This window comes from Bombyx mandarina, chromosome 23 (assembly GCF_030267445.1).
Source record: "Bombyx mandarina strain Sakado chromosome 23, ASM3026744v2".
In the NCBI taxonomy this organism is placed as follows: domain Eukaryota; kingdom Metazoa; phylum Arthropoda; class Insecta; order Lepidoptera; family Bombycidae; genus Bombyx; species Bombyx mandarina.
In genome coordinates this window covers 14,255,157-14,276,682 of record NC_143229.1, presented here as the reverse complement: position 1 = coordinate 14,276,682, position 21,526 = coordinate 14,255,157, and the positions used below count along the sequence as shown (strand labels likewise).

At 40.5% G+C, this 21,526-nt stretch overlaps 1 protein-coding gene across 2 annotated transcripts in view; it reads right to left on the bottom strand.

Moving 5' to 3' along the window:
• Positions 1–315: 315 nt before the first annotated feature.
• LOC114251535 (protein Aster-B) overlaps positions 316–21,526 on the bottom strand; it is a 46,453-nt gene continuing 25,242 nt past the window's right edge. For both annotated transcript variants that reach the window (XM_028185823.2, XM_089737568.1), the window contains 9 exons: positions 18,778–18,886; positions 16,840–16,933; positions 11,311–11,470; positions 10,701–10,808; positions 5,189–5,381; positions 4,975–5,115; positions 4,483–4,663; positions 3,841–3,937; positions 316–3,369 (listed from right to left, as the gene is read on the bottom strand). In XM_028185823.2, coding sequence (XP_028041624.2) covers positions 3,280–3,369; positions 3,841–3,937; positions 4,483–4,663; positions 4,975–5,115; positions 5,189–5,381; positions 10,701–10,808; positions 11,311–11,470; positions 16,840–16,933; positions 18,778–18,886 — 1,173 coding nt within the window. In that variant the 3' untranslated portion in view covers positions 316–3,279. The remainder of the gene's footprint in view (positions 3,370–3,840; positions 3,938–4,482; positions 4,664–4,974; positions 5,116–5,188; positions 5,382–10,700; positions 10,809–11,310; positions 11,471–16,839; positions 16,934–18,777; positions 18,887–21,526) is intronic.

Below are 21,526 nucleotides of genomic sequence, written 5' to 3'. Positions count from 1 at the left end.
GGCTCAATATTAGTTGATGAACAAACTAGAACCGTACGGAACTATAATAGTACCGCAAAGATTTGACAAACTAGTCGTTTATCTAAAGCCGATGTCGATACGTGACGTATTTAATATTATTAATAGGAAACATTCAAACTATTGGCGCCAACATTTTTGTTTACAAATATTGTTTTAAAAATGCATCCGATCAAATGTTATATTAACACGCTTATTGTACGTTTAGACTTGAACTTAATATTAATTGTAAATATGAAAGAAAATTTCGAAAACAGCTTTCGATTTAATACTAAAATCTTAGGAATTATGTACCTATTCTTTGACATATTGGCGGGAATCACGATTTTACATTTGAAGTTCGCTTGACGTTTCAACACTTTGGACTTTTAGTAAAGTTAAATCAAGTAATAAAACTGTCTTTACCTCCTGACAGTCGAGTTTTGTGATATCTAGACAGTATTTTTACTGGTTCTTTGTTTGTTCCCCACAATGTTTGGCATTCTAGTGTTTTAATAAAATATTTTTATTAAACTTCCGTTAAGTTTAGAATGCCTAGAACTCTAAAAAATCCCTCTCATTTCGGGCCGTATTGTGTCCCCATGGGAACCGGACGAGAGTTACGTGCGATGAGGTATTTAGTGTGGTTCGATTCGCACGCCGCTACTCTTACCACTCCCAAAGAAAGCTGCCGTGCGCCGATATCACGAAAATCAAACAAGTAATACATCCACAGCGGAAACTTCAAGTTTTAATAAAATTATAAAATCTATTAAATTCCTTTCAATGTCAATGAGCTTAACGTAAAATGTACGAAATTAAAATTAATACACACTAACTAGGTAGGAATTCATATACGATCGCGCATCGTCTTCATTGAAAATAAAAGTTTAGGCTAAAACGGTAGTGATCTATCTATTATTTTGAAGCTTATAGTGCAATGATTTTGAACAATGTTAGATTCCTGAACTACAACTATCAGATACAGTCTAACACTGAAAGTTATCTTCTAAACCTACTAAAATTACTTAAGATTTAATTTAATTTAACTTGGCAACATTATACTACACACAAAATTTTAGAAGTTCTTTTAAGAAAGCTGGCAGCACTGCAACTTAATGATTAACTAAGTACCCCCCACCCTATAGACATCCAGCGGCCACAAATATCGTCGGTAAGGGTGTATCATACAGCAGCTCACATTCACAAAGCAGAATATATTGACAAACAGCTGTTACCGTATTGTCTACATTTCACAAGGTCCACAGCATCCCATTGCGAAAAACAGAGACAGCTAACATCATTTAAACATCAAATCACATTTATAGATTTTGCTGGCAAACAATTTTGATTCCCTATCGAGTAAGTTACTTAGGTTATGTATTATTAAGTACCTACCAAGAATAATTGCTACGATCGAATGATGATATTTAGGCAATATGCCAAACGTAAAGAAAACTATCTATCTATCTATCTCTTAGGTTTATGGCGTTTCTTTTTAGATTTCGCCAATGTCAAGTGTATATAATACTCTACTTTCTATAGCGGGCTTCGTGAACGAGCAAGGTCACAGATATTCACTAAGAATTAAGCGAGTAGCTAAGAATGTTTGATGACAGGATCTCTGTTGATTTACCTAAAACAAATAAGACGCACACAATATAAAGAAAACTAAATGTGATTTAACGCTTATAAATGTGAGCTGTCAGAGCAATGTCAGCTGTCAGACAATACAGCCACTGCGCCACAACGCTATGCGTCGTGTCCGTCATAGTACTATTATAGAAATTTATTTTTATATAATACAGTTTTTTTTTATCACAGTGGGAAATTACCTACGAGGATTCATAACGAGCCTATCTATATAATTAACGAGAGAGGAAAATGTAATTGTTTACAGCGACTGAACGTCAATAACGATTTAAATCTAAATAATTATGCAATTATGAATATATTATAAAATACAAGACATCAATATAGATACGAATTCTAATGGTAATTGTAAGTTTTAATTGCCGTTGTCCATCCTCTCCTCGTAGCATTGATATAAAATAAATGCCGTCTAATTTAATATAGGAAGTTAAATTCCCGAGAGGATCGGTGAATCTTGAAACTACATTATGTAAGGCAAAAGGAATATAAAATCGCATTAACGGGTCCAAGAGAGACACGTCACCGCGGTTTCGTTAGCACCGAGTTCTGTTTAGTGCTGGTGACGTCCGCCCAACTAACGAGTAGACGTCACAAAGACTAGATGTAACCGGATTTTGGGTTAATCTGTTTAGTGTCTACACTTAGCAGCCTCACTCGTGACGGAATGATAATTACCCTACCTACACCGTCACGCATTTAGCCGGTACACATCTAGTTTTTAATGACCACGATAAATGAACAGATCACGTAGAATTGGTAACAAATTGTTTACTGTTCAAAAAATTCCGTGACTCTAAATAGGCTCGTGAGTAACAGACTTTCAGGGTCTATGCCGTTGGCGGAACCTATGTAGCTGCCCAAGGACCATCGCAGTCCGACTGGTTTTGTCTTATAAAAGACAAATAAAAGAAAAAACAAATTAAATGATCAATGAAAACGAAGACAGGAACTGTTCACAAGTAAGGAAGTTTAGCTTCGAAATCTCACGTCAGACGACAGTGTATTGAACAATGACGTCACTGTACATATTCGCCCCACTAGTTCTATAATGAAACTCGGTTTGCATGAAAAAACGTAAGTGAGTTAAAAATATTTCTGTGATACAGTTTTAATTCCTGAACTACTTTATTATTGCGTTTCTTCTATGGGATATTCGTGTTTATCTTCATGGACAAGATGAAAAATTCTTTTTGGTAACTAAAATATAACCATAATTGCATCCCTTTCACTCCTGTTGAAATCTCACAAACGTAAAAGGGATGGTTTTATGAGCGTTTAGAAATTCGATAAAAACGAAGTTTAGAGATACCACCTGATGTCAATCCTGCTTGTGTTTATACAGTCGTATACTCTATGTTGTCCGGTAGATGATTCTAATAAGTTGGCCGTAGTACTAATTATTGCGTGGATTGTGCAATCAACAGAAAAAAAAATATATAACTCATATCATACTGGTTATGTGGAAAGTATATCTTGAAGCGACAAGAGCAGTTCTATTAGTGATGGTACAGCACCAACACACGGATGGCGGCAGTTCGCGGCAGAACGCGGTAGCGCCAGTCACCTCCACAGAGCAGGACAGACACGCTTGTTGAATCCATTTGTTACCTAATTTCATGCCCGTCGCTTTTAAAGTTCGGTTTTGTCTTGTGACTCCTGTCGCACCTTTTCTAGAGTGGGCTTGATAGTTTCCAAAACCTTCATCAGTGCTTGCTCGGTCTGTTGGCGAGGAAACACAGTTACTACACGCACACACACATTCACGTGTTTTATGCTTGTTTTTGTATGTGTTTGTATTTCATTTATGTTTCAATATAAATCTACTGTTATTTTCTCTGCATAAGTAATTGGTTGACTGGTAAAGAATGGCTGAAGCATGAAGTCCGTCAAGGTATACACAAAATGTAATAAATAAAAATAAATATGAGATTTAGAATAAAATTGCTCGAGTGTAAATTAATTTGAATGATATCAGTGATATTCTAAGTCGATAGTTACTAGGCGGGAATGTGTTATGATATTAAAGCAATTGAATGAAGCGCTATGAGCAGCGCGCGGGGGACCGTGCGAGGATATCGTGCGGGTGGGGTACCGTGCGTAGATATAGTGTGAGTGGGGTATCGTGCGAGGACATAGTGCGGGTTGGGCACCGTTCGAGGCGTTCGAGGACATTATGCGGGTGAGGCGTACCTGCGCGAGAGAGTGTGCGGCACGGTGCAGCGCGCGCGCCCAGGCCCGCAGCTGGTGGCGCTGCGCCGCCGCCTGGCGCTCCGCTGCCCCCTCCGCTCTGCAACATTACCCGCAGCCCCTCATTCGGGTGTACCGATCACCTAACCCATCGAAGAAGGTCCGAAGAGTCGAAGTGCAGGCCAGCAAGTAGTACTACTATGGGTTGTCAGGTAAACGCAGCTTTGAGACACAGGCTGTAAGTTCAACAAGGTATCCTCCCTGCCTGACGCCACTCTTACGGCGTTCTGACCCTGGCACATGCCCCGATGGCTGTACGGTAGCTTGGCGACAGGTCCTATTCGGCGCGACCATGACATGTTCGTGGCTTAAAGTTGTATGTCGACATAAGTTTACCTTATCGTGTTCATTACAGAATGTATATATTAGACTGGCGTATAATGGACACATATCGCCATCTGTCTTGCGCAGTGGCTTTTTTACTAAAGATGATGTCAGAAACGGCAACGTAGATCCTTATGTCAATGGTCATAGCCTTCTTATGTGTTAAACTCTCCCGATGCTATCCTGTTTTAGACGTATGGTGACATACTATTTTACGACTATTATTATTGTTACTTTAGTATTAGTCTTAATAAGTTGTACCTGTCTTGGAAGTGATGAACGCCGATGGTTTGTGTAGTATCGGTGTGGTAGAGTCTCCAGTACAGCAATGCATTGAGGAGCAGCAGCAGCAGCAGGGCCACCAGCGGCCAGCGGGGGGCAGGCGGGGCGCGGGGAGGAGACGGCGCCCGAGGGGGGACCGACAATGCGGGGGGAACCGATACTGCGGGACCAAGAGAGGGCCATTAACATTACACACCAAATTAGTTTTAGGTTACCACCAGCGCCGGGGCCGTGGCACAGAACGTTTAGTTGTGAGATCTGCCATATCTTTATAAGTTTTAAAGCTTTGCAGAAGTAGGGGGGACAGTGGCAGCGCCCACGTTAAGTTTTATATTAACTACTTGGCTTTTATCAATACTGTTACCTCTCGTCGAAGAAGTCTTAGGAACTAAGGAATTATTAAGCTGTTATGTTCCTACATTTTTTCACCTGCCCGATTATCAGATTTACCACTATATATTGTGGAGTTACCTGCATAGCTCCCGGTGGCCCGCCGGTGTCTCCTGGCCTTCCTGGTGGCGGGGGCCGCGTTCTCCGCCTCAGCGTTGAGTCGCGCCTCGAGCAGCCTACTAAATTCGTCCAGGCCCGCCATGGTGCTCTTCTCCATGACCGCTGCAGACAGCAAGGCGCAGCATTAGAGGGGGACACGTGCAAGCAGCGCATGAGGGGAGGGGGGGGATCGTACCCTTGACGAGGGGCCACATGGAGCGGCGGTAGCGCAGCGTGGCGTAGAGCGCGAGGTGCGTGGCGCAGTCGGCGGCGCGGCGCAGGCAGTAGTGCACGATCACCGTCACGTGGTCGGCGTACGGGATGCCGGAGTTCTCGCTCTGGCACTCGATGGAGTACACCACGCCCGGCTTCGAGCACTTGTTCATCACCTGCAATACGTACCAGAGCATACGGTCCAATTCTTTGTCGATTCTACAGCAGGGCGCTATAAAATCTTTTTTTTTTTTTGGGGGTAGGTGTCAAAAGTGAAACAAGTGCTTTAAGTTTGAAAATTAAAATTTATTCATTTTATTTACATTATAAAGATTTTGTGATCCTTTTGTGTGTCATTAAGTATATATATGCATTTTGGCAATATTTACATGATTTAAGCCAATAAAAATACCACCTGCCAGCACCCCTTGAAACAGAAACATAACTATGTCGCAATTATCTGCGATTGAGGTTGCTCAAAGAAACTTGGAAGAGTGCTTCACGAAAAGAATGGCCGATCTTGAGGCACAGCTTCATGCTGGAGGGCCTGCGAAGGATACAGTCTCCAAGGTTGCGGAGGAATTCCGAACATTCCGGGAACTTATATTCTCTATGTTGAAACTTCTTCGACAGCAGATTGGTGAGTGCACTCGACTGGTTGATGCGATCGAGACCAGACATCGTCGAAAAAACCTCATCTTTCTGGGAGTCCCTGAAGTTCAAAACGAAGACTGCACCGCTGCCATCTTGGATATTTTGCATAAAAAAATGCTTCTGAATACCTCTGCTGCTGACTTCAATGTGTGTCACCGTATAGGAGCTACTAATAAGGATCATCACCGCCCAATCCTGGTCAGATTGAAATGCTTAGATACACGGATGTCGATTTGGAGGACGAAGTCCAAACTTAAAGGTTCTCCTGTGTCCATCAAGGAATTCCTTACAAAATCTCGACAGGCGGTGTTCGGCAAGAGCCGTCAATATTTTGGTGTGCGTCAATGTTGGACGCAAGACGGGGTCATTATTATCAAGGCTGCGGATGGAAATCGTCACAGATTGACCACTATGGATGAGTTTAGCGACCTCGCAGTTAAATATCCTATTGTGGATGGTAAGCCAACATCAGCTAAGGGCAGCGTCTGTAAGGCGGCACCGGCTATCACTGTGAACTCGAAATTGCGGAAGACCTAGTGGCCTGTGTTTGTGTTTTTTTTTTTTTTTTTCACTTTAATTACTTAAGATTAATCGACTTTCACTAATATATTTAGTCTTATGACTTCACAACGTATGTATATCATTATTTTCATTTCACAATTTATGATTTGATGATTTAAATGTTTATCATTGGATTTATTATTTTTCACTCTTACTTTTATTCACGAATTGTTGATGTTGATATGTTTCGTGGGTAGATTAGTGGCATCACGGAGTATAATGTTAATGTTTTGTGGGTAGTCTTGTTAAAATAATTAATTCTGTAAATTTGACACTTGACAGACTGTTTTAATAGACTGCGTTCACAGATAAAATTTGCCTTGTAGTTTACTTTTTTGAAGTTTTAATCAGAATATTGTTGTGGAGATTTGTTCTTCATTATTCTAATTAATTGTTTTTTTTTATTGTAAATTATGGCCTTTATTATGTTTTTCGTTATTAATATTCTTTATTTTCTGTTTCTGTTTTATAAGGTATTGTAATTTTTTTTTTTTTGTTTTGTTTCATCATCCTGTGTATATCAGCTGGCGGGTGGTGCAGAGACATTGCGCGTGCATTACTTTTAAACTTAATCCTTATTTTTATTTTATGGTAGTATAGTTATATTTATTTTAGTTTATTTTATATATTTATTTATTTATTTTATTATCATAGTATAGTTATAGTTATATTATTCTGTTATATTTAATTTGTATACAATGGAATGTATTGATGATTCGTTTCTTTCTGCTAATGATTCTATGCTGTCATCTGATAACGATAGTTATTGTTCACTTCCCGATTCCCTTGGAGACTGTATACGGCAGACGTTTGATAAATCATCTGACTGCCTTTTAAATGTATGTCACATTAATGCTCAAAGTATACCAAGTCACTACAATGACTTATTCATTACTTTCACTAACACTAACGTTCATGCTGTCTTGATTTCTGAGAGTTGGCTTAAGCCTCATTTACCTTCTGCTATCTACCCTCTCGATGGCTTTACTTTAATACGGAATGATCGTATCGATGCCCGAGGGGGCGGCGTTGCTATATATCTCCGCAGTAACATTTCTTATAAAACAATAGCTTGCTCGTCTGCTGATTCTTCTACACCTGTGGAATATCTCTTTCTTGAAATTTCTATGAAGGGAGCAAAAATTGTTCTCGGTGTCGTATACTGTCCCCCCAACGTCGACTACTTCTCCAGTCTCGAGCCGATTCTGGAATCTTTAGGGTCAGATTATTCACATCACATTATCATGGGTGATTTCAACACCAACTTCATAGCTCCTTTATCCTCTCGTTCCCGTAAACTTCAGGAAATCATTAGGTCTACTGGGCTTCATGTCTTGCCTCTACAGGCTACTCACCACAACATTAATGGCGATGATACTTGGCTAGACCTAATGCTGACCTCCACTCCTACCTCTGTACCCACTCACGGTCAATATCCTGCTCCTGGTTTTTCCCATCACGACCTCATCTTTTTATCCTATATGATTAAACCTCCTAAACCACAGCCCAGGGTTTTGTCCATGCGTAGTTTTGGTCGTATGAATAAGGAAAATCTATGCAAAGACGCTTCTAAAGTGGACTGGGACCAACTAATATCTTCACCCTCGGTAGATGAAAAGGTTCACATATTCAATGAGGTTGTCCTTGGGCTTTACAACACTCATGCGCCTATCAGAAAAATTAAACTGAAACGCCCACCAGCTCCTTGGATGACTGAAGGTATTCGGATGGCTATGAGGCGCCGGGATCGGGCTTTTCGAAAATTTAGGAGGAATCGGTGTAATGATAACTGGACTAAATTTAAAGTGTCGAGGAACCGGTGCAATCAGATGATACGTAACGCTAAACGACGCCACATTCTAGAAAACATAAATTCCGCTTCGCCTGCCGATATTTGGAAATTCCTTGGAACTCTGGGTATTGGCAGACAGCGTCACTCTGATTTTCAGGCGACGATAAGTTTGCATGACATCAACTTTCATTTCTCCTCTGCTACACCACTAAATAATCAAACGAAATGTCGCACCTTGAACTACCTGAATGGTTTGTCTCGACTTAATGTTGACTCCTTTGAATTATCTTCGGTTGCTGTGGATGAGATCAAAAATATTATCCTGTCCATAAAATCGAACGCAGTGGGTTGTGACAATATAAGTCGCCGTATGATCGTCACAATCCTGGATCATCTTCTGCCAGCTATATGGCACATCACAAATTTTTCCCTATCATCAGGCTCTTTTCCTTCATTGTGGCGTAAGGCTTATGTTCTTCCTTTACCTAAAATTCCTAACCCTTCCCTTCCAAATCACTTCAGGCCCATATCTATTCTTCCCTTTCTATCCAAGGTGATCGAGGCCTGCGTACACAAACAATTGTCGCAGTTTATTTTCCGGAACAACCTATTGAGCCCTTACCAGTCTGGCTTCCGACCAGGTCACTCCACCGTTTCCGCTCTCCTTAAAGTGGTTGGCGACATTAGGACAGGTATGCAAGACACTAAAGTCACAGTACTGGTACTAATTGATTTTTCAAATGCGTTCAATGCCGTCAATCACGATATCCTCCTATCTATTTTGTCCTATATTATGATCTCTCCTACAGCACTGGAATGGTTTTCATCATATCTTCGGGGACGCCAGCAGTGTACTCGTATTGATGACACCTCTTCAAGTTGGTGTAGTGTCAACTCTGGCGTGCCCCAGGGCGGTATTTTGTCTCCATTATTATTTTCTATTTTTATAAATTTCTTAACACATAATCTTCAGTGTGCGTATCATCTGTATGCTGATGACTTGCAGCTTTATAGACAGACGACTGTGGAGTCTATTTCTCAGGCAATAAACCAGCTAAATAAGGATCTGGACTACATATGCAGTTGGTCAACTAAGTTTGGCTTAACTGTGAATCCAACGAAATGCCAAGCCATTATTGTGGGCAGTCCTCGTATGATCCAACGCTTAACTACTATGTCACTCCCACCTATATTCTATAATTGTACAGCAATTCCCCTAAGTTCCGTGGTTAAGAACCTAGGCCTTTACATAGACTCCACACTCGACTGGAAAGCTCAAGTATCTTACGTTGGACAAAGAACCTCTGGAATTCTTCGTGCTCTGTATCGCTTCAAGAATTTCTTACCATCAGCGACCAAGACTATGCTAGTACAAGCCTTGATCTTCCCTATAATTGATTATGGTGATGTGTGTTATTTTGACCTGAATGCAGACCTTCTTAATAAACTTGATCGTCTTCTTAATAACTGCATTCGATTTATTTTTAATCTTCGTAAATATGATCATATATCTTCCTATCGTGCTCAGCTCAAACTTCTACCGATTCGCCAGCGTCGTAATTTACGTGCACTGACGACTCTTCATTCCTTACTTATGTCTCCCGAACCTCCTTCCTATCTAACTTCCTATTTTCAATATCTTCACTCCAGCCATGAGCGGGCCCTACGTTCTCTCAATAGCCTATTAATTCGTTGTCCCACACATAGTTCTAGTTATGTTCGTAACTCTTTCGTTGTGCAATCTGTTCTGCTATGGAATGCGCTTCCTCTCGAGATCAGGACTATTACTAACCGCTGCACGTTCAAGTTAAGGGTTCGGCGAATGCTGTTGGAAAAGTTAGCGGAATCGTCATGAACTTGATGAAGTTATTTGTTAAGGAAATTTATTAATATATTCCTTTTAATACTGTATAAACTATTATATGTATGTATTTGTGTATATATGGATGTATTTATGTATGTATGTATATGTATATGTGATTTTGTATATATGTAGATATACTTTTTTTGTATGTATTCGTTACCTAATATAAATTTCATTGCACCTACCACTATTTACTCTGCACTACCTTTGGTTGACTGGTAGAGAATGCCTTAGGCATTAAGTCCGCCAATGTAAATTTTACATGAAGTGTAATAAATAAATAAATAAATAAATAAATAAAAATCTCTTTCCGATCACAATTTATTGTCAACTAAGAAACAATTAGTCTAATGTTAAGCCGATGTAGCCGTTAAAGTACTTTTAGTTATACTCTTTCTAAGGTTTGGAAATATTTTCTTTACGTTTTGAGAGTGAGTTTTATATATGACTTTGCACAAATATACGAAACTTTGCTATTTTATTTATGTTTTAAGTTAATCTATGAAACTTTCAGTGATGGAGAGCATAAGTGTTGAGTTCTCCACGTAAACATCCCTAAGACCACACCAAAGTACACAATAAATGCAACCTCAGGGCGAAGGGCCGCAACAGCGGAATGCTTACCTGGGTCTCCGTGACCTGCACCTCCTTGGGCCCAATGGGTCCGGTGGACAGGCTCAGCTTGTAGCTGGTCTGTCGGAACTTGCGCCCGTTCTGCACTTGCCACGGAGACTGCGGAACGAAGCGAACATACTATTATCTGTTTCTTATTCACTTTGATTATGGACAAGCATTCAGCTCTTCTGATCCTGTCAGCGGCTACTATTGTTCAAAGACACCAGCTACCCACCACTTGCCGAGGAGGACTCTCTTCAAACTTTATGCAGGACATATCATAGTGGGGGGATGTTAATATCAGAGTCACCGCACCGGGGGGAGGACGTGGTTCCGGTACGGGAGGACGTGAGAATGTTAGAATCGTTTCAGAAGACTCCTCCAAGCCTCGGATCTTACTGCACAATATAATTGCATGGTAGGTCCAGAGGCGAACCACCAGAACCAGAAGTGGATCCAGAGCGGAGCATTCTAAAACATCACTGAAGCGATGTCATGTGCTATTTTCAGTATTCTCAATATTAAAAAAATACGTAATGCTAAATATGTTCACGGATGCTCGCAGAATCAAAGACAGGGTCGACAGTCGAACATTAATATCTAGCGAATCAGTGGTTACCTCGACGTAGTCCGACGTCCCTCTCTCGGCGAGTAGCTCCAGTTGAAACTTGGAGTTTGTGAAGATCATGGTGAACAGCGTGTCGATGTTAAAGGGGAACTTGCCGCTCAGGATCAGCTTACCGTCATGGGGATCCGTGCACTGTTCCATTTCCGCGCCGCTGTGGAAATGTTCACTTGTACCATCGCATGGTGTTACAAGCTTTGGTGTATAGGCAGAAATGGGGCTGACCCCTCGAGCCCCCCCCCCCTTGTATTCGTTTCCCAAGCCTCGGTTTCGTTGTAATAACGTCCGCCCCCTACACCGCATCGTGGTAGATGGCGGCAGGACTCCCCGCGCGGGCTTCGTTCCCATTGAAGGGGTGCGAATTTATTGCAGCGAACTCAACAAAGAATTACTCGCCACCCATCAGCCCTTAGAGACTCTGTGGCAATCTTAACTGGAGTTCTCACCCGCATTGTACAATTCAATTAAGACTTCGATTTCAAAATGGGTGGCGGCTTTCACGTTCGGTTGCCCATGTGCTCCAATAACCACTTAAAATTAGGTGAACAGTGAGGTAGTATCCCATACGAGTTTAAGAAAAACCTTATTATTACGGTTTTACATAACAATAAAACCGATATTATGTGCCGAGAAGGAAAACATACAGCATTGTATTATGAAGAAGCAGTGTGTACTTAGCTTAAATTCCTTGTCTATGTCCAACCATAGACAGTCAATTTAGTTCCATCTTTAGCCGCTAGGTGCTGCCAGCAAGTATAAAGGAAGCGCAGCCATCTTTGATCTTCATAGTCTTCACCAGGAAGAACTTCCTGCAATGCTGTATGTTTTCCTTCTCGGCACATAATATCGGTTTTATTGTTATGTAAAACCGTAATATTGATGTGCCTTTGGAAAACATACAGCATTGTATTATGAAGACGTGTTTGTTATCTGCTGGTGAAATTATTAAGCACAACGCTATGATGAAATAGGTAAGCTATAATAAAATTATGAAGCGCAATGATAATGTTCATAATTTATATAATTATTAAATCGAAAAAACACAGTTAACTTCCATGTTAATTCAATAATTAAAAAATATTTATAAGTTTGTAATAAACATTTTATCTTGTATATACAAGAAAATGTATAAATTGTATAAATGATGTATATACATCATGTAGGTGTAAATGTTTTGAAAAAAAGAATCGTGAGGATCTTTAGGAAGCTCTATTATTCGGCAATAATTATTGTAAACGTTTGGATGATTTGCATTTGCCTCTAGAAAGTATTTCGTCAATTGGTTCATTACCAATCCATCTCAGAGGCTACTGCTGATCTACAACTTCTTAGATATGGGTTGATGCCACTACGTCGTAAGGTTGAACAAAGACCAGTTTCCAATTACAGTACGGTATGCCGCTTTTGTGACAACACACATAGTTAGAAAAAAGTCCTTACGAATCTTACTGGGCATGTCTTTAGTTTCATGTTTAGAAAGCACTTATGCAGATTATTGACGAAAATGGATTTTAATTTTAGACCCAAAGACTGGTATCAGAAAGATGTTTTTCTCTGTTAAATGTTGAGCAAAGTAAGGTCATTAACTCTGCGTCCAGTAGCCAGCAACATGGTTGTTGGTGTCCTTCAAGCTACCTTGAGGCGTGATCTGGTGGTGGCTGGGTTTGAAGAATACCAATTTAGAACTATTCTCGGATCTCATGTGAATGGGACTATACTTAGTAAAGTTGTAATAAGTAGTTGAATTTTGTTTAGTTATTCCGATGGCTTTTTTAGAATAGCAATTTTTATTAGAGAGCTTGAGAATGTTTGCTGTCCTACATGTATGTTGCCCACAGAAAGTCGACAGCGCTGCTTTATGCAGAAGGAATGTTTTATAGGCAAAATTTTCTTTTTGGAAAAGAAAAAAGAATTTGGCAACATCTGCAGACTTAGGATCAATTTTAAATCTGTAGCACCATATGCACCATCTTCTAGTCGCTGGTAAGTATGCTGGCAAAGTGGATTGACACCAGCTAATTTTCAATAAATCTCCTGTGTAGACCAGTCTATTATTTGTACAACCTCCCCCCCCCCTTTCTAAGCTTTCAGGGTTAATGTTTACCCTGTGGAGGAGGCAGGTTTTGGATTTCGTGCGCGTTATCTAGCGTTCGGGATCTGAGGGCTTGGAACCCAAATGCTTTCGCTCAGTCTGGGAACTCTACCAGGTAGGTTCCCTAGACACTTGAAGTGAGTCAGTACTCTGGGGAGAAGGTTGAGAGGAGGAATTCTCCATGCTAGTTGCATCCTCTACGGTCTGCTGAAGGTATCCAATCTTGGTCGGCGAATGGGTTTATATCCGGATGACCCCACTTTAGAAAAACTTTTGTGGTCACTTGTGGTAAAAAGTGCCATTTCGCAGGTTGATTTCCTCGTGATAGCCTGTCGGTTACGATGTTGTATCTCCCCGAGAGATTATAAGCTGACAGTTATCTTGAACTTATCGCTTAGGTTTAAAGATCGAAAGGTCAACGCTAGTGAAATACTTTCAGATTCATTTTGATTGTCACTACCATTGCAAATAGCTCTTTTGTGGCTGAGCCGTTTCAGTTGTTGAGCTGACCATAGACAGGACGTTAATATTTTGTCTAATTGTAACCCCTACCCATGTCCGAAGCTTCCGTTGCCAGGAAATGGTTGGTTTTGTGTCTCGGCAATGTTTGACATGTGACTCCGTGTCAGCACTGCATTTGTAACCCCTACACATGTCCGAAGCTTCCGTTGCCAGGAAATGGTTGGTTTTGTGTATCGGCAATGTCTGAGATGGGGCTCCGCGTCAGCGCTGCATTTAATTGTTAACACATGTAGGATGGCCCGTTTTTACGGGGGTGTTTTTTCTTGAAACTTCGCAAGAATTTTCAAGTTCGCAATTTGCAAGTTAGCATAGATTGATGTAATTCCGTCAGAGTTTGAGCTAGGATGTTGTTGAGTGGCCACTTTATTTCTCGCAATTTTCCATCGAATCCCTAAACATGTCATCTCTTGAACCAGTGTACTAATTGATTTTTTGTAAGGCTGACTTGGCAGCTCAAATAATCCAAGAGCTTTACAGCTTATGTGGCCTGAAGACTCAACTTGGACTTCTTTTGATGGGCCAGGTGGAATTTGCGTAGGTGGGATAACACTCAACATCCCTTTGCACGCAATGTCTCCGCGACAGAGCATGCTATGCAAGCAAAAAAGGTGTATTTGTCTTCATGGACCAAAAAAGTCGCGTAGGTAGGTTAACATTTGACTTCCCTATGTACGTAAGGTCTTCGCGACCGAGCATGGTATGGGAGCAAAAACGTTTATTTGTTTTGGTGAAACAAGATCAAGTCGTGTAGGTAAGCTAGCACTTTCGATTTTGCACGCAATGCCTCCGCGACCGAGCATGCTACGGAAGCAAAAAGGTGTATTTGTCTTCAAGGACCAAGAGAAAGTCGCGTAGGTACGTTAACATTTGACTTCCCTATGTACGCAAGGTCTCCGCGACCGAGCATGCTATGGGAACAAAAACGTTTATTTGTCTTGGTGAAACAAGATTAAGTCGTGTAGGTAAGCTAGCACTCGACTTTGCACGCAATATCTCCGCGACCGAGCGACCGAGCACCCTATATAATGGAAATTGACATGCCAGCCCAGATAATCCAAAAGCTTCTCAGCTTCTGCAGCCTGAAGTTTCAACTTGGATTTGTTTTGGTCGACCAAAAGGAAGTCGTCTAGGTAGACTAGCACTCGAGTTCCTTTTGCACGCAAGGTCTCTGCGACCCAGCATGTTATGGAAGCAAAAAAGGTTAATCCAAAAGCTTCACAGCTTCTGCAGCCTGAAGTTTCAACTTGGATTTGTCTTGGTCGACCAAAAGGAAGTCGTCTAGGAAGACACTAGCACTCGAGTTCCCTTTGCACGCAAGGTCTCTGCGACCCGCATGTTATAGAAGCAAAAAAGGTGTGGCTCTGAAGCCAGACCGAAGGGTAGGCATGTCATTTCATACTAACTCATAAGAAGGTACCGATTCCTTCCTGAAGGTACTGATACTGGTACCTTGGTACTGATCCTCAAGAAGTATCGACGAAATTTTGCGACTGATACTAGAAAAATATTCCTGAGAAATGTTTAATTCTATCATCCAGTCCCCTGGGTGGAGAAAGTTTGGTACCGAGGTGTCCGAAAACAGTTACGTGTTTTATCTTTACGCCCTTGTTCAACTCTCGAAGATCGAAAATTGGACGCATTGATCCGTCGCTTTTCTTACGCAGATTTTTTTTGGTATTTGGTAACCATACATGGTTTACAAATTATTACAATTTTGGTGGCACTCAGTGCCTCCCGTCGGTGTCTTCAATTGCCCCCCTCTGGATTGTGCCAGATGTTACGGACTATGATTGTTTATAATGTTTGGCTTGCCTTTTGTACGAGGTCGTGACAAATAGGATTGTAGCCCTCCGAGGGACTGAATAGATTTCAATTTAGTATTATCAAACAAAAGATTCCTCAATGAGTAGTGCGTTGGCAACAGGATACTTTGTTAGAGACCACGGAAATTAAGCTTTGACGTCTTATTTTTATCCATACAGCCCTTTTTTCCGTATACAATTTAAAACGCTTTTACGGGTAACTTGTACGACGGAGACGATTTGCCAAAGTTTTCAGTAATTATGTTACAAAGATTATTAGTTTAAATCTGTTGTGTTTTTGTAAAAATTTCCGTATTGACGAGATCAATTTGTTTACAACAATTTTCGTTACATTCAATTGTTACACACAATTGATGCATTATTAGATTTACAACGTCACTGACCTGGTGGGATAACGAGCCGATTCGAAGATCGACCGTTACCTTTGAATCCCGTCGTTTCTTACGCAGAGACTCCTTTTGTTCTTTTTCGCTTGACGAGCTGTTCGAACGCAAGGCGTCTCCATCGCGTCTCGCCTGGACATCTTCCCTCTCGGAAATTATGGAGCTTGACTCAACATCACCTCCAACAGATGACGCGTGATTCATGGCGTCCGATGATAGGATTGGTAAATAACACTCGTAATGATTGCAAAATAACACTCATAGAAACACAAAATAAATATTTTTTGCAATTAATAAGAAGTCGAATAAATATTTGTGGATTTGCGACTTCACAGTACGAAAGTACACAACGCTATGAAGATCAAAGATGGCTGCGCTTCCTTTATACTTGCTGGCAGCACCTAGCGGCTAAAGATGGAACTAAATTGACTGTCTATGGTTGGACATAGACAAGGAATTTAAGCTAAGTACACACTGCTTCTTCATAATACAATGCTGTATGTTTTCCAAAGGCACATCAATATTCAAGTTTTTGATTGTTCTTGTGCCAGATTAGCTGTATAGACACTTCCCATTGAGACTTCATTCGGTCTATATAAGCCTAGGTGTTTCTCTTCGGAGTGGCCCCACTGGTTCGTTAAGGAGGGGACAACTGGAAGAGTTTCACAAAGCGGCCGATTACATTACGGGTCTGTGTACGCACTTGTTGGGTTTGTCGGGCTCGCTCTCGCTGGTGTCCGACATGTCCGTGGGGAGGGCGTCCCCCTCGTCCCTCTCCTCCGCGTCCCCGTTCGTCACTGCAACAATTCCCGACGTCGACCACGTTTAGCCAAGTATTAAAAACTTACACTTTATTAATCTATACTATATGTAACCCGGCAAAGCAAAAGCAGGAAAAAGGAAGAGAGGCCGTCTCAGAACAACTTGGCGTCGCTCAGTAGAGCAGGAACTGGGCATCTTGGTAGTTTGTGCGGCATTGCAATGCTAAACGCATTACTGCTTCACGATCTTACATACTAAATGGATCTGTAAATCTGGTAGTTTATGTGTGGACATAGAGCGACACAAGCGCCTATTTATCCGGGGTGAGCAACGTGTTCCAATATTTCTAAATTACAAACAACGTCTACTAGTAAATTTTATTCGAAAACCCCGTTAAATCCATGAGATCTTTTTACTGCTTCAGATGAGGAGAAAACCTCACGCCCCATAGACTTGACCACGTGGAGTTACAAATTATATCGTTACTGGTGTCAAATCAGCATTGTATAGCGATGGCAGGGAGCCACATCTATTACCGTAAAGAGCGGGAATGGCTTCTTCTATTCCCTCAACGACGAAATCCCCATAAATAAAATCCATTTCTAATAGTTTCCAACACATAATCATTACATTCTTCGGTGATTTATCGACAATAGGCACACGAACTGGTAAACTAATGATTTGATATTTTCACGTTCGAATCGTCCTATATATAAAGTATAGAAGCGATTCTTGCACAATCCCGCTCCGACCTGGTGCTTCTCAAGTCGTGATGTGAAGCTACTTCACTTCACTTGGCCTGCGAGGGCAGAGACCACAAGCGCCTCCGACAACGTATGCAAATGAAACTTATGCTTCTCTGGTATAATGGTCCCAACTTTGTTACAGCACAGATTATAATCTTTCGTTCGCTTCCCGAGCTTTTGGTAGAAGCTCAGAATGTCATGTCTCGCACTGGCAGAGCTGCCCGGGGACATCAGAGCGCCCAACTGTTGCGACACGAGCGTCACATGTCCCGTGCTACCGACAACTAGGAGCATTTGGGCACAAGATCCCTTCGAAGACAACAATTTATTGTTTCGAGTAATTAAGTATAATTTATCGCTTGCCGGAAGCGGATAAGATTGGACTACAATTTGCAAGTGAACGAGCCCGGCTCGTGTTGGACCACGCTGGAACACCGGCTCAGTGGGAGATCTTTGTCGAGAAGTTATTGATATTCCACATTGGTATCCTTATATCTATATATTAATACGTGAAGCAAAAACTTTGTACCCCTTTTTACAAAAATTGCGCGGATGGAGATTTCCCAATAGAGAATATAGAGAAGGAGTGCAGAATGTTAATTTTTTTTAATTATGCATAAAAAATACATTAAATCAATTAAAACAAAACACACACACGTTACATTGTACACTTACGCATACATAATTTTAATTAATTATAGTCGACTTTCGACTAATGGGGGACCACTAGTATGTTTTTTATTTATTTATATTTTACTGCATAGATAGGTGGACGAGTTCACGGCACACCTAGTTTTAAGTGGTTACCGGAGCCCACACATCTACAACATAAATGCGCCACCCACTTTGAGATATGAGTTCTAGTCTCAGTATAGTTACAACAGCTGCCCTTCAAACCGAAACGCATTACTGCTTCACGGGAGAAATAGGCGGGGTGGTGGTACCTACTCGTGCAGACTCACAAGACGTCCTACCACCAGTATAAATGAATAATATATAAAATTAATATGTTACGGGTGGTAGGGCATGTTGCAAGCTGCCGCCGTCGGGCCTAGCTCTGCAATATCTATACGAGATAAGGACGCTGTACACGACACGTCCTCCCACTCGTGCAGCTAGCGCAGGGAACTCACCCAGCGGCGGTGAGGAGTCCCGTCCGCGCGACGCCGACCTGCTGCTCTTGTTGTCTCCTCTGCCGTCTCCGCCTCCGCTCGCGTCCATGGAAGACGAGTCCAACAACTCCTGTGTACAAACACAACCAGGGCCGGATTTAAACTTATTGCCGCTCCTGGGCACCGGAAGAAAATCCGCCCCAATACTATATAGTTTATATATTTTCTTCTTCAACTTTACTAGAAACTTTATTAAATATATGTTATATATTCCAAAAACATAGATAATTATATATGTGTTTTTTTAACAATTATAACTTTTGACACTAGGGCTGACTCAAGTCTAATTCTGGTAAATAAAAAAATCGTTTATTATTTTAAGTCTCCAAGGAAATAAATTGATTTAATCATTTTGATTATTATAATAATTTTATCAAAAAGTGCCAAAATTATAATTCACAAATAATGGATGCATTGAATTTCTTGAACTATCAATTACACAGAATATGATTAATTTTAGAATTAATTAATTACATAGAGCAATCTTGATAAGAAAAAAAAATCACTTTCAAAAATTTGCCGCCCTGGGCACTTGCCTCGACTGTCCCTAGTGTAAATTCACCACTGAACTGACATGCGTAGTTCCGGACCGAAATAGTTCCTGGAACTATGTCCTCATATGGAACTATATCATTCAATCCGAGTTGTCAAAATTAACATGTTCAGACAGTTCCATTTCCATTCCAAGTGTACTGTTATGCAGGAACTACGAACGCGTTGAACATGACGGACATGCGGACATGATTAGAGCATAGGTATAGCGCGGCGCGGAGGCGTGGCGCGGCGAGTCCACCCGAACGAGTCCCGAACCGACACGAGTCCACGTAAAGAGATAAGGCGAAATATGGCGCTAATAAGAGGGAGTGAGATGGAGCGAGTGCATGCAACTGCGTGTGGAGTTCTTTCACATTACATTTTTATGAATATTGAAGTTATGTTCTACGACCTACGTGTTACAGTCGATAGTTGAATGAATTAAAATGTTTTGCTTAGGATTTTGACCTTGACCATGCATCATTCCTACGAGCACTTAACCTTAAGTGTTTGTAGATCATTTCTTAGAAAATCATAATAAAAAATTAGAGAATTTTAAAACATTCACCACTTTCGCTAGTTTTGTTAGCTACATTACGTAATGAAAATAAAATATATTGTTATCTCGGTTATGGGAAAAGGGTTGTAAAGCTAAAACGAGCTCAATATGTTGTATATCAGAATAACGTGGTATTTTAATTGACAATTGATAGCTTATAGTTTACGGTGCATCGTACAATACATTGAAAAATAATGAAAGTAGTAGAGTAATTGAAATTATGACAAAGTGGAATAGTACATTAATAAATTATGAAACAAACTGTAACAATGAACCTAAAACTAAAAACCTTACAAAATAATAATTATAATAATAATTGCCATCAGCGGCAATCTATTTTTATATAGTGTTTTAAAAAAATTGTATTTTTAATACCTTTTTTGAATAATATTGTGTAATCAATAATAATTTAATACGTGATTTGCTACACTACAAACAGCTACTAGACTTAACATGTCCGCGGAACTAAACGGCTACAAACAGCTACCAGACTTAATATGTCCGCGGAACTAAGCAGTTACAAACAGCTACTAGACTTAACATGTCCGCGGAACTAAACAGTTCCGCGAACATGTTTACTGGAACTAGTTCCGACACTCTAAAGAACGATGTCATGTTCAATCCTTTTCCGAACATGATTAGCGCACGTCTACCGTGACTGAACACAACGACCATTCATACATATACTATTTAGATAAATCAATAGCAACATTGTTTGGCGGTTGTAGTACGCGCTGCGGTGTGATTACGTTTTGGTCATTATCGCTTCCGTTTCATAACAGGGCGGTTTGTTCTCGATACTGGGAGATCGGAGCCCGCATTTTGTTTGAAGATTGCCGATTTACGTTGACGCATCGAAGCGGTTCCTAAATCGACTAAGACATTAGCCTCCACTTTTTATATAATGATTTATTACACAGTACACTTAATAATAATACTACATTTATTTTTATTTATTTAACTAGCTGACCCGGCAGACTCCCTAGTGCCTCAATCGATAAATAAAAGACAAAAGGAATCCGTCCGATGGGGGACACATCAAAGGACAAACAAAATTGTTATTTTTACTTAATTCCGAGTATTTTCATATTTATCTACCTTTTAAACCTTCTCTGGACTTCCACAAATACTTCAAGACAAAAATTAGCCAAATCGGTCCAGCCGTTCTCGAGTTTTAGCGAGACTAACGAACAGCAATTCATTTTTATATACATATATAGATTTCAAGTAAATTGGGTAAAATAGTGGGGGTATCATGTCTTTACCGCGTGAATATTTTTTCCTAATCTCAATATATTAGAAGTAGCTACTCTTGTACTGTACAATTATTTTATTCACCCAGAATCGACCCACATTTCTCATTTATTAATTACATTACATAAGTACGTCATGCATTTTACAAACACGACAACGTTGGACAGACGTATAAAATTACGACAAAACAATTTTATGGAAATATAACGCGAGCGTCCCTATACCGGGAACGTTAATATATTCCATATGTTTTGTACTATCTATATATTAATACGTGAAGCAAAAACTTTGTATCCCTTTTTGCGAAAATTGCGTGGACGGAGGAGTATTAAATTTTCCACACTTATGGAAAATATAGAGAAG